The 13,649-nt window shown below is 36.9% G+C and overlaps 6 protein-coding genes across 6 annotated transcripts; 3 read left to right on the plus strand and 3 right to left on the minus strand. All coding sequences in view use genetic code 12, as the record gives it.

Moving 5' to 3' along the window:
- Window positions 1–397: 397 nt before the first annotated feature.
- Window positions 398–4,462, plus strand: PVL30_000448 (uncharacterized protein; the record flags this gene model as incomplete). Its single annotated transcript, XM_001527889.1, has 1 exon — window positions 398–4,462. The coding sequence occupies one exon, from the start codon at window positions 398–400 to the stop codon at window positions 4,460–4,462; it is 4,065 nt and encodes a 1,354-aa protein (XP_001527939.2).
- Window positions 4,463–4,957: 495 nt separating this feature from the next.
- On the plus strand, window positions 4,958–6,067 carry CPR6 (peptidyl-prolyl cis-trans isomerase cpr6; the record flags this gene model as incomplete). Its single annotated transcript, XM_001527890.1, has 1 exon — window positions 4,958–6,067. The coding sequence occupies one exon, from the start codon at window positions 4,958–4,960 to the stop codon at window positions 6,065–6,067; it is 1,110 nt and encodes a 369-aa protein (XP_001527940.2).
- Window positions 6,068–6,787: 720 nt separating this feature from the next.
- Window positions 6,788–7,883, plus strand: FAD1 (3'-phosphoadenosine 5'-phosphosulfate sulfotransferase; the record flags this gene model as incomplete). The annotated part of the gene is made up of 2 exons (XM_001527891.2): window positions 6,788–7,005; window positions 7,247–7,883. The coding sequence occupies 2 exons, from the start codon at window positions 6,788–6,790 to the stop codon at window positions 7,881–7,883; spliced, it is 855 nt and encodes a 284-aa protein (XP_001527941.2).
- Window positions 7,884–8,249: 366 nt separating this feature from the next.
- Window positions 8,250–9,167, minus strand: RTG1 (retrograde regulation protein 1; the record flags this gene model as incomplete). Its single annotated transcript, XM_001527892.1, has 1 exon — window positions 8,250–9,167. The coding sequence occupies one exon, from the start codon at window positions 9,165–9,167 to the stop codon at window positions 8,250–8,252; it is 918 nt and encodes a 305-aa protein (XP_001527942.1).
- A 505-nt stretch (window positions 9,168–9,672) lies between these two features.
- Window positions 9,673–11,058, minus strand: PVL30_000452 (uncharacterized protein; the record flags this gene model as incomplete). The annotated part of the gene is made up of 1 exon (XM_001527893.2): window positions 9,673–11,058. One exon carries the CDS (start codon window positions 11,056–11,058, stop codon window positions 9,673–9,675), a length of 1,386 nt encoding a protein of 461 aa, XP_001527943.2.
- Window positions 11,059–11,536: 478 nt separating this feature from the next.
- On the minus strand, window positions 11,537–13,243 carry SIR2 (NAD-dependent histone deacetylase sir2; the record flags this gene model as incomplete). The annotated part of the gene is made up of 1 exon (XM_001527894.2): window positions 11,537–13,243. The coding sequence occupies one exon, from the start codon at window positions 13,241–13,243 to the stop codon at window positions 11,537–11,539; it is 1,707 nt and encodes a 568-aa protein (XP_001527944.2).
- Window positions 13,244–13,649: the final 406 nt, after the last annotated feature.

Consider the following 13,649-nt stretch of genomic DNA (forward strand, 5'->3'; position numbering starts at 1 on the left):
GTTTTTTTTTTCTTACTTTAAACTTCTTTAAGATCGTGAAAATGTTGTTGGGGAGATAACTTGAGGGGTAGAGAACAGAAAATGAATGGAAGGTAAACCGCACCCCCTTTAATTTCTTGTACTATTTCTCTTGACGTTTATATCCTTGTTTCTCACTCGCTATCATTATCATTCTTTATCTGCCACAAAGTGTGGGCAACAAACTTAAGTTTCTGTCAAAATACAACCAAATTTAAACATCACTTGGTTCTCAGCCACAATAGCAACTACAATTATAAACACACCCACAACCTCAACCTCAACCTCAACCTCAACTACAACCTCAACTTCAACTACAACAACAACCTCAACTACAACAATAACAGTCACAACAACTATAAATATAGCAACAAACAGTATGCCCATGGATATTGTCACGAACGAGGCTGATGAGGGCAACAACGAGCGTTTATTTGACTTTATCAAAATAAGACTGGATATTATAGGAAACAATGAACTCAAACACAAGCTAGCAACGAACTCAGCATTTACAAAAACTCTCGTGGCAACGTTTAGCAAATCTGTAAAGAACTTTGAGGAAAATAAGACAATACAGGATTCCAGTTTATTAGAAATACTTTTTGACCTAGCAGTGATACTCAACATATTTTGCCTTCATATTAGCGAAGTAGATGAATTAGGTGACAGTTCTGTAGCACCAGCCATCAAAGAAATAGAGAATGCGATAAGCCCATTGATAGATTTACTTTTTTGTGGTATAGAACAAGTTAAATTGCTACTGGGGAAGAAACGGAGCTCAACTCAAGTGAACTTCAGAGATCATGCTATTTTAGCTCGTATTTGTTCATTAATGGAGTCTTCTTTAGATACTCTTTTGATCTTATACAACTTGAGAAATTACCCCCTTGATGCAAAAGTTATATGGAGATTTATCACACTTATCTTGATTGAGACAGACCACAATCATAGCAACAACAGCAACAGCAACAATGGAGACAACGATAATATGAATGGTATTTCACCGCGGATTGTCATAAAAGCCTTGCAGTTGTTACCTTTGGCTTTAAAAGCCCAAGAGCAGTCATCGGTGAATAAGGATGCCAAACTTGTAGTATTGATGGCTTTAATCAGTATTTTAAATATTGACTGTATTGCCATAATTAATACACATTTGAAAAAGAGTCAAGCGAATCAATATAGAGAGCGTGAAAAAGCCATTTTTGAAGAAGATTCACTACCTACTTTTGAATTGAATGCGACGGAAATAGACACGCAAGTCTCGTTTGAACTATTGCTTCAGGTTATCACAGGGGTAGTTCAGATCCTTCTGCATTATGAATCGTCTGATTACCTGCCAATAGTTGCCATAAATTGGAGCAATGACAGAAACGAGGCCAATATAGCGACAGATAACACAAAGAATGGCATCGGCAACGGCTCCAGCAGCAGCAGCGCCAATGGGAACTTGCATACAAATAATAACATCATTTACATTCATCCTTACGTCTACCTCACTTTACTAATGTTTCTCAGAATAAACTCAAATGCTGTAAAATGGACTGTGTTGAACTTGTTGGTTATGCTATTGGATAAGTGGAAAGACCTGAACTCTATATCCCCAAATCAAGTTTTAAAAAACCAAATAAAGATACTTCCGAGTATTATTTCTAGTCTTGAGGTTAACCATATAGAATCTGCTAAACTCAACGGGGTTGATACGCATCGACCAAGTAGTGCCGCGCTTATTTTTCACAAAGGACATACAATGCCAATAGGATTAAAATCCGCTACACGTATTTTAGCAGATTTATCAGTAAGTAGTCTGAAAGTATTAGACCGTCTTGTTGAAACAAATGTGGATCACAGAATCATCGACAAGTCAATATCTTCATTTAAAAAAAGTCTGGTTTTAAAAAATTTGAAGGAGTTGAAAATGCAGTCCAAGCATGGTCAGTTCTTGGTGAACTTTACAAACATCCAAAATGGTGTTCATGAGCAAGAGTTAGCTGACTCGTTATTGTTATTGAGTGTTATCACGAGTGATCGCGAAGATTGCCGCCATAAAATCTTTAGCTACCTGCAATTTCATGCTCACGATTTACCTGAGACCATCTTTGAAATATTTGATACGTTTCATTTTCTTTGCCAGCAATTGCACTTGACATATTTACTTCTGAAGTCTTTGACTAAAAACTCTTCATCAAATCGTGTGCTTCCAGAGAGGGATTTAACATGGCTTGGAAAAAACTTTGGTGCCATTTGTGCTCTTATGTGCTCGCCCATTTACACCAATTGTCTTTACTTTCTCAGATCAATTTCAAGATCCGTTTCCACTATGCGCACCTTTTTTGTTGAATGCAATGCTTTTCAAAGTTTCATTTTATCGGAACCAGAGAGCAAGGTACCGATCAGTTCAGAAGTCTTACTAATTACGGGTCACATTGATGAAAATCTGCAGTTTCAATCAGACTCGTTGGTGCTGAAAACCAATGTGAAAATGGCTGCAGGTGGATTTGTTACAGATTTACTTGAGGTTGTTCATCTTTTTGAGAATATAGATCTGGAACTACAAATGCTCTTTAATATCAACAACAACAACAATAATAATAATAATAATAATAATAATAATAACAACAACAACAGCAGCAGCAGCAGCAGCAGTGGCGACAGCGACAGCGTTGGTGGTAATAATGACAAACATTATATTAGTTCGAAACAAACTAAGCAGCGCATGGTTGAGGACAAAGTGTTGTGTATTGGGTTGCTTGCCAACCTAATTTTAGATTTCAGTTCTTTTAGATACAAGATTGTTGGTTACGAAAATTTTTTGTCAAGCTTGGCAACAATATACCTGAACTCTTCATACTATACAGAGCAAAGTTTTCAAAGGTGGCCAGCTGAAGAAATTAGTCAGAATAATGTGGTCCAACTCAAAGTATTACAAGTGATCAAGAATTTCATGTTCAATGAAGCTGCCGAAAATAAGAAAGAAGCCATCAGTTATCTTCCGCTAAGCTCCATTTTTGAGAAAGCATCTTTTGGATTATCGAGTGATGATCTTGAAGATACTGCATCTGAAATCCAGTATCTTCGAATACAACAAAAGATTGTTGCGTTTGAGATATTGCGTAACTTTACCGGTGGCTCGCCTCCCTTGTGTGAAATATTAAAGAAATCATTCGCCACGGAGTATACCATAAATCAACAGCAATTAAGCGAAAACACTAATAGCACGAATTTTGCTTCACATCATCAGTCGTTGCTTGGTTGGAATGAATTTGTTTATGCAAGTCTTGTCAATGTTCGTGGATTCTTGCCATCCTCAAAAGATATGGCCGATTGGTTTGATGATTCGATTCTTTCGGAGTTACTACTCAATGACGATTATGTCAAGTATATTAATGCCATAAATTTTACCGAGGATCATTTGTTCACTAATGTTGAAAATTTTGAGAAGGAGCTATTTCCTAGTGATGACATTTTGAGAGTATGGTTACGATTCCTCAGATTCAAGTTACCAAAACAACCTGCTGAGCAAATATTCAAAGGCAATGATGGCAATAAGGGTAGTAACAATAAAGTTGATGTTAAGTTATTGCGCATGGCTAATAACCTCAATTCTATCAAACTATCTATTGGTTGGATTCTTGGTAATCTCACTTGGAAATCTTCCGTTGGGTACTATGATCCAAATGATTATGATATATACGAAGTTTATCAGACTGTAGATCAGTCGATTGCAAATAAGAGAAACGGATTCAACCCTACTCGTCAGCGACTTTTAGAGAGAAGAAATCTGGAATTTCATAAATCTAAAGAAGCTGCGGCCTCTGCTGTTGCTGCTGTGGACGAAATGACCGTATTTGACAGAGCTCAGTACCTTCACGACTATGGATTTACGCATGCAATAACTGATATATTACATAACTTTACTGAACAACGTTTACTGAAATTTAACAAGAATGGTCTCTCTCATAATATGATGGAAATTGTGCTGGAAAATGAAGCATTTGAAAAGCTAAGGACGGCTTTCCTCCAGATAAGCTATTTGTTGAAGTTAGATACGCATAAGAATGATACAAGTATCAAAAAGTTTGAAAATAATGCGATGAAACTACATCTAAATCCGGATAATTTGAACAATGGAATTGGAGGTGTTGGCAGTGGTGGAGGTACTGGCGGTGTTGGAAACGGTAGAGAGAAAGAGGTTACTGAAGAAGACGAGTCGCGTTACGAGCGGTCGCGCAGAAGGGAAGCCATAAACTCAGAGGATGAAGGGGATAATGATAGCATGCTTCTTGATCAAGAAGAGGAAGCTGAAGAAGAAGATGATGATGATGATGTCGATGAGGTTGATGATATTGAAGAAGATCCTGAAGTAGATGAAGAAGAGGCTTTTGTTGATGAAGGCGAGAATACAGATTCAGATGACGAAATTCCTCATGAATACTGGGTGATGTAAAGCTAATAGTATATTGAGTGTTTTGTATGTATCAAGGTTTGAAAACAAACGATACACAAATACACAAAACCCACATATGCAAATATATCATATATATACCAATATATACAAATATATACACACGCCTGTATGTATGTATATAAAGAGGAGAAAGTAGAGAAGCGAACCAGAGTATCACTTTTTTCGATCTAGTCCCATTCTCTTCTTCACTTATCCCCTTTAATAGATTGGGTTTAGTACGTAAGCAGCACATGAAATCATATTATTCCATGGCACATTCTGGAAAGTTCTTTGGTAGCGATGCGCTCGATAAAGAAACATATAACTTTACACAAGTATATATTACACTGACACACGTTTTACATACATACTTATATATATATATATATATATATATTTCCGTATATCTACATTTGTATATAGGTGGTCCGAAAAGAACTATCCACAATTTAAAGTCTTTCTTCTTGACACCAAATACAAACACTTTCAAGTCTAATGTCAGCAAACACAAATAGTTTGGTATACTTTGACCTTTCATACGATGGGAAACCAAAAGGCCGTGTCGTTTTCAAATTATACGACGATATTGTGCCCAAGACCACTGAAAATTTTAGACAACTATGCACTGGTGAAAAAGGTGTTTCTCCCACTTCCGGAAAGCCATTGACATATAAAGACTCCATATTCCACAGAGTGATTAAAGACTTTATGTGTCAAGGTGGTGATTTCACTCACGGGACAGGAATTGGTGGTGAGTCCATTTATGGGGAGAAATTTGAAGACGAAAACTTTGAAAAGTTACATGACAGACCATTCCTTTTGTCGATGGCTAATGCAGGTCCAAATACCAATGGGTCTCAATTTTTCATAACCACAGTACCCACCCCACATTTGAATGGTAAGCATGTCGTGTTTGGTGAAGTTATTCAAGGTAAATCGATTGTGCGCCAAATGGAGCGTTGTGAGAAAGATTCTGGTGATAAGCCTTTGAAGGAATGGAAAATTACCGATTGCGGTCAATTGCCAAAAGACTATCAATTAACAGGTTCTGGATCAGATGATGGTACCGGAGATGTTTACGAAGAAGTTCTCCAAGACAATGACAATATTGATGTGAAAAATCCACAATCGGTGTTTGATGCCATTAGCAAATTGAAAGATATTGGTACTAAGCTTCTCAAGGAAGGAAAATTGGAGAAATCTTTAGAGAAATATTCCAAGGCATCTGGTTACATCGATGACTATTTCCCCGATGACTTGAGCGAAGCAGACTTGTTGCAAAGAAACAAGTTGAAAATTTCATGTAATTTAAATGCGGCATTGGTGGCATTAAAGTTGAAGCAAGGTAAAACTGCCATTAGAACCGCAAACGCTGCACTTGAGACAGATGATCTTGATGATAAATCAAAGGTTAAAGGTTTGTACAGGAAAGCATCAGGATACCTCTTGGCTAAGGACGAAGAGCTGGCGCAAAAGTATTTTGAAGAAGCTTTGTCTTTGGAGCCGAATGACGCAGCAATTAAAAAGGGGTTGCAAGATGTAAAGACTCGTTTAAAGGAAAGAAAGGAAAAGCAAAAAAAATCTATGGCCAAATTTTTTAGTTAAAAATAGTCCCCCTTTTCTTTGTATTTGATTTGAATCCTTTCTTTTGCCTTCCCCCCCCTCCCCCTCCTTTTTTTTCTCTTTTTGTTCAAATATGTGGTTTTAGCTAGATCAATAATATAGATAATTCAAGAAAGAAGAAGATTTTGAAGAAAAAAAAAATTGAATGGAAATAAAGTCAAAACTAATAATGTAAATAAAATAAAGACTCCAAAAAAAAATTTAGGTACAATAGCAAAATACTTCAGTTCAGTTAAATCTTTTGCATATTGACTGAAACCAACGGCTTCTCAACGATGTAACGTCTAAATAATAATAAATTTTTCTTTGCTAGAAAAGTCCATTGACACCTCTTCTGTCGAAGGAGCGATACAAATAATTTCTGAGGTGAAAAATATTTGTAGAGCCGAGCGCGGAGTCTAAGTATTGTCCTTCCCCTCCTTCTTCGTCCTCCCCACAAATATTTTTTATTTTTTCCATTTTTTTTTTAGGTGTGTAGAAAATCATACGAAACAATTGAGTCTCTATTTGCGACTGTTGAGCGCAAACCAATTTTCCGACCGACTCAACCTGATTTCCGATATACATCTTTGGTGCAGGGGGTTTAATTCAAACACTTCTTTTTATTCAATCATTTTTTTTTCAGACTTATACTTCCCTCATACTAAAAGTCATAAGAGACACAGTCAGAAGAATAATTGAAATCATATATCTATTCAAAATATGACAAGTCAGAAGATTACCCCGCAACAGCAAGGCTTTTTCAAGAGATGTGAAGAATGCTACAACTTGGTACTGGCTTTCCTTACTGATGAACTACCTCATGGCTTTGTGCCAAGTAGACACACCGGTTATATGTTTGACTCAAAACTAAGGGATTCAGTTAAGGAGAAAGTGAAAGCAACGATACAAAGACTAGAAAATTCTATTGATCTTCATGGGTATGTATTTTATGAGAAGAAAAAATGGCGACTATGTGTTGGTAGTATATGACACAAGAAGTAAAGTGGAGAGCGTGTGAAAGTGGAGTGAAAGTGGATGTGAAAGTGGATGTGAAAGTGGATGTGAAAGTGGAGTGAAAGTGGATGTGAAAGTGGAGTGAAAGTGGATTTGGATTTGGATGTGAATCAAATATGATTGTGTAACTGTGATATCGTGCATGATACTAACAAACCACTCTAGGCTTCAAGAAATCGCAATTTCTTACAATGGGGGCAAAGACTGTCTCGTGATGTTAATTCTTTTGATGGCAACGATCTTTAAAATGTACTTGACCGCTCACAACAATGGCAACTTTTACGACAACGAAATTATTCCAGCTGACTATAGACTAGATTCCGTGTATGTCAATGCCGAGAAGCCTTTTCCCCAGTTAACAGATTTCATCAAACAATCTACAGAATACTACTATTTGAACCCCGTTATATTAAAAGATTCTATGAAACAAGGGTTTGAGCACTACTTATCTGAGGTCAACACTAACATTAAATCTGTGATTGTGGGTATCAGATACTCCGATCCATTTGGCGGTACGCTTAAGGAAGAACAATTCACAGACCACGACTGGCCAAAGTTTTTGCGGATACATCCTATTCTAGATTGGAAATATACGGAAGTTTGGGATTTTCTTATTGGAACCGATGTGGAGTACTGTAAATTGTATGACTTGGGCTATACGAGCCTAGGTGGAATCGATACAACGGTACCGAATCCGAAACTTAAACTTCCAAACAACGATGGGTACTTACCAGCATATATGTTGCGTGATAATGCAGATGCATTGGAACGGTTAGGAAGGATAAAGAAACCACAAGAATGATTTTTTAAACATAAAAGAGCACAAGGAAATAGGCTCTGGAACACGGGGCACGGAACACAGGACACAGGACACAGGACACTATTCATTTAAATCATAATTTCTTTTTTTAAAATATAGACGTTGTTTTTTGATTTGTAATTGTTTTTGTGTTGTTGTTGTTGTTGTTGTAGATTTTCCTTTCGTGGTTCTCTAGCATTAGTAATTATTGTGTTATCATCATATTTCCCCTTCCTTTCTACCTCCCTTTCTTCCTTCCATTGTTTTATCCTTTCATCATTTCTTAAAAAAAATTTTCTTAACTTAAGTCAAGATTACCCGTAAAAGAAATAATTTTTGGTTTAACCCATCTTTTTGCTCTTGCTTTGCTCAAATGCTGTTCTTCCTTCCAGATTTGTTTGAGTTGGCACTTTTCACAAGCACACTCTTGAAATATTCGTCTGAGCAAGGACCGACGCCGATTTCCCCCAAGGCACGTTCCGCGCTGGTGTATCCTATCCTAATGGGAACTCCATCCTGGACTTTCCCATTGTTTCGTTTCTTCAACTTGAGCGTCTCCAATTTCATAATAAGTTCTACCTCCTTCCGATTATTCTCGTCAATTAGATTCTGCAAGTTTTGTAGATACTCAACCGATTTCGTCAAGATCTGCCCTTTGTTCGGTTTACCATCCTTCGTTCCGGTTTTGGCTACTGTATTATTCACATCGTCATCAGTGGGAGAAGCCGCGCTGGGACTTGCTTCCTTCTTCATCAAGGACTCGTCCTTACCCGTTGCGGAGTTTGTAGTTGTCGCTGGTGTAGCAAAGTATTCGCTGGGTATTAGTGTCAATAACTCTTGAATCTTGTCATTGATATTATCCCTTCTCTTTCTTTCATTGCCCTGTTCTTTGTCTTCCTCGGTACCTTCATTATCTTCAGCATCGCTTCCTTCCTGGGACTTGATGTAAACTGAGCTGCGCCGAGATTGGGGTTTCGATACACCCCCATGGTGTGTAGATCCTCCGCTTCCTCCTCCGAATGATTGAGAAAGCTGTCGCTTGATATCAACCGAACTGTTCAAAAACTCGTCAATCTCCTCGCGCTTAATATTCATATTGTTATTGTTATTGTTATAATTATTGGTATTGGTATTGGTATTGATGTTGTGAACATTATTACTGTTGCTATTAAAAGTACTCATTGTGTTGTTACCTACTTGCCTTTCGTCGTGACTGAAGCCAGTTGCATCTGTTGGAGGAAAGTTCCCCCCTGAATAGCTCTCGAGAAACGATTCAAATTGTGACATGGTGCTCTAATATCAATAGCCGAAAAATAAAAAAAAAAGGATTCTTTCTAAAAATTAAGCAAAATATGAAAACAAGATGTTAAAAATTACAAATTATCTTTTGTTATTATAATTTCAGTAACTTGTTCGAAGCAAATTGAATAAGTTTGTAAAATAACGCAAAGAACTTGTTGATTAAGTTTCTAGACTTGCAAACGGAAAGTAGAGTATAGTCTCCACTGTTTTTTTTTTTTGAAGATAAACAATCCAAGGTCGTGTATAAGGGTTATAGTTGAAGACCTCTAGTACCGCCATACTTTACTTTTCTTTTTAACCGGATTTACATGAATATACTGAGAAAGAAAAAAAAAAAAAAAAAAGATAAAAAAGATATATATACATACTCACTTAAGAATATATATTTGTCTATACGTATATATATATATATATATATACACACACATATATTGGTGTATGGAAAAAAATTATATACAGATTACTTTAACATCCTACAAGTATTCTTATTCTACGTATAAGTTTGTTTCCTGACATCATTTCCGTGGAGAAAATCTAACGATCTAGCTCTGGTATTTGCTACCGTAGAGTCTAATGTCCTTGATTCTATAATCTTCAATCTTTGTGCTTCAAATTCTCTAGTGAAGAAATCAATTCTAGCATTGTCGTCCTTTGTGAAAACTCTCGCCCCAAACTTGTTGAGCACGGATTTTCCTCTTGCCATAGCATTGTACTGATCAATTACCACTTTGAGTATATTGCAAGTAGACACATCTCCGGGGAAACCCATGAATTTCATCTCGACAAAGACTTTTTCAAACTGCAAGAGATCCACACTTCCATAATAGATCCAACATATCTTTAGCACTTGATTGTATGTTTCCTGATTGCAGCATAATGTGTGCAAATAGACATTCTCTTTCAATAGATGGAAAAGTGACATTAACAACTCTCCATTAAAAAATCTGAAACCCAAAATTTTGAAAATGTGATTGGTAATGATTGGAAGAGAAATGGCATTCAATACAGGATCTTTGGGTGAAAGTAAGCTTTGTTTGGCAATCTGATCAACCACTGCCTGATGTTTGTCGCTCCACTGTTTCCTATCCAAAGCAAGAACCAGCCTAAGATAAACCTGTTCATTCAAATTTCGTTTGTCTCTAGCTTTATCAATCTGCACGCTCGCATTCTTCAATAAACTAAGATAGTATTCGTTCACCTCGCAAGAATTTTTGAGCTCATTGTCAATAAAATCGAGAGTGGGTCCTAAGGCATCCTTGCTTTGGCTTTCTAGCTCTTCATAAACTTTCAGAGTGGTACCTTGAACTCGCAAGCTGTCTTTGTATCCTCGCGCAGAAGCCAGGCTATCAGAATTTGTATAATGTGCTTCATATTCCGCAAACAATGAATTTACATTTAACTGCTTGGAACCACTTCCAGTACTATTAGTTGCAAATGTCCCGGATGTATCTGTATCTACTCTGGATTTCACCCCTGCTACCGCTGCTGCATTTGCTGTTGTATTTGCTGTTGATTTTGCTGTTGAATTTGCATTTGCGTTTGCGTTTGCGGTTTTTTCAGACTTGTTATAGGCATCTCGAATAAATTGTGTCAATTTGTCAAAATTCATGATTTCTGTCTCATCAGTGTCTTGCCTCTCTGTATCTAGTTTAAAAGTATCCACGTCATTACTAATATCATTGGCCTCTTTTGTATTGTTAAAGTCGTTTGAACTTTTTAAATTAAGCAAAGGTAAACCTGTTGATCCCCTGGCGTAATCTTCTGTCGTTAAAGTTTTTAATTCTTCAGGTTTTCCTGAATTGAGTGTGATTCTGGAACAGTGTAAACACCTTCTATATAAACTTCCCGGGTTTGCCTTTCGACTAGCCAGTAACATTAAATACTTTGAGAAAGACATATCCCCAATGGAACACGCCAAACTATGTATTCTTTATTATACTCTTGAGATGATAACTTGCAACAACTATTTGTAGTCCCGAATCGCGGGAAATTTTGGTGTTTTCGAGATGGCGCATCACATCTTATAATTTACCAGATTGTGCTAGAAAAAAAAATCAATCATTTGATCCACTATTTTATGAAAATAACACATTATATCTATAAAGCATTTCTATACAAACGACATTTTGTCGTTATATACCTTATGTATTTACGCTGGATGGCCTTAAATTATTTTTATTGAAACTTACCGCTGTTTATTCTTTCCACTTCAATTTTCCTTTCGGCTTATGTATATATATATATATATATATTCATTCAAAGGTGTGAAAGAGAGAGATATAAATATATTTATTTAATAACGAAAATTAGAAGTGTGAAACAAAATTAGGGTTTATTAGTCCAGCTGAACCCTTTTAAACATTCATGTTGTGCTCTTCAGCAATATGTTCTTCCTTAGATCGTTGCTCAGCATCATTGCTTTCGATTTTGTACTCTCGCAACTGCGAATTGATCAATCGCACTGTCAAATTCTCACCGTCTTTACCTCGGATTATATCAAAATCCTTGTGAGGTAATTTCCAATCATCACCCAAACGGTGCGATATTAAAGCCGCAACATCATCACAATACCCCAAGAGACTGATATCGAAGTTGCAATGGTCAATTGGATCCCTATTGATCAAGATTTGAGGAATATTTTGTGGAATTTTATCAACGATATCTGCCACAGGCGCCACTTTTAAAGACGTACCTATGCTGATTAACAAGTCACACTCGGAGATATCTGTATTGATTAAATCATGGAACCGCGAAGGTAATGCTTCGCCAAAGAATGTGATATCAGGCTTATAAACTCCATAACTCTCTGGAAAATAGTAATCATCATTCTTCTTGAGTATGCTCTTTTTCTTTGCCTCGCATCTAGGGCAATATGGAATTTCCTTTTGCCTTATGGTTTTGAAAATAGTTTCGCCAGCAACGGTGTTTCGACATGTAACACACGTCGCAGTAGCAAATGACCCATGACATTGTACCATCTTCTCAGGTACGATTCCGGCATAACTCTCCAAATTATCAATATTTTGAGTATAGTTTCTCAATAGCTTCCCTTTTTGCTGTAATAGATAAATGAAGGAATGTAACGGACTAAATGTGTTTTCCGGTGGTAGCACCATGTGGGCTATGGAATAAAATAAGCTTGGATCAGAATTAAAAATGAGCAAGTCAAATACTTCCTGTGGATCACTTAGTCCCAAATGTTGTACCATAGAGTAAAAACCTTGTGAGGATCGAAAATCAGGTATACCCAAACTAGTTGAAATCCCTGCCCCCGTGATCACCAAGATCTTGTGACTCTTTTGAATTAAATCCAACGCATCTTCAAAAGTCTTTGCAGTTGGTAGTCGATCTCTTTCAGCACTCACTTTTGTCATTGCATGCTGTAATATCTTGACATATTCCATAATGTTTCTGTTATCATCTTCCATATATGACTGCTGCCTCAACACAAACCCCAATTTGGATATAAGACCTACGATATCACTTGCCGTTGCAGTTGTAGGTAGATAGGTTTCAAGAAATCTCACGCTTCCATGTTTTTTAAGAAACAGTCTGGTTTTTTCAACAACCTCTGGAGATGCCGGTGGAATAAGATTCCCCTCGACATCTCCAATGCTCTCATCCAGACTTGCACCATCAGACTCTTCCAATACTATAGAGCCTTCAGAATCTTTGCAACCATTGACGTCGTTTCGACTATAGCGACTTGGTTCCCCCGATCCTTTTCTGACACTCGACTTTGTATTTTCCACGCTTTCTGCGCTCCTTTTATCATTTTCTTCGACATGATCATCGCTGCTGCGTCGGTCGCTACCCTTTTCAACATCCTCACCAAATCCTTCCCATTCTTCCAAATCATCTTCCAAGTCAGCTTCCGAACTATCTGCCATAGCCATGTTCACATCATTTTGTTCATCCAAAAGATCCTGCACGTGATTAATTGCACCGCCATCTTCTTCCAAACTTGCAGGACCACTGAAATCTACATTCAAGTAAATAACATCATCATCATCATTGTTTCCATCACGAGAATCGCTATTATGAGCAGTACCATCGGACATTTGATGGTAAGTCTTTGAGTATCTAGCACGTGTTCCGAGGGTTGGGGATGTATTTGTAGTTTTCTTGTTCTTCTTCTAGAAAAAAAAAGAAAAATAAGATAAAAGAAGAAGAAAAAGAATAACAGCAAAAGTGCGGATGTGTAAACGAGAAAAACACGGGTTGATGTAACTCTATATTCTGGTCAATGATTATTGTTTTATTATTACTATACTTATTGTTGTTGTTGTTGTTGTTTTTATGAAAGAAGAAAAAAAACATCATTTCTTGATAAGCATAAATTAGTGCTCGCCGCGCGCGCCTCAATTTCCAAAAGCTAAGCAGAATCAAATTCAAAAATACTAAATTACAAAGAAAACAAAAAAACAAAAAAGCAAAAAAGCAAAATAAAAAATTGGAACGAAAACC

The sequence above is a fragment of the Lodderomyces elongisporus genome, chromosome 1, assembly GCF_030384665.1.
Source record: "Lodderomyces elongisporus chromosome 1, complete sequence".
Taxonomy (NCBI): domain Eukaryota; kingdom Fungi; phylum Ascomycota; class Pichiomycetes; order Serinales; family Debaryomycetaceae; genus Lodderomyces; species Lodderomyces elongisporus.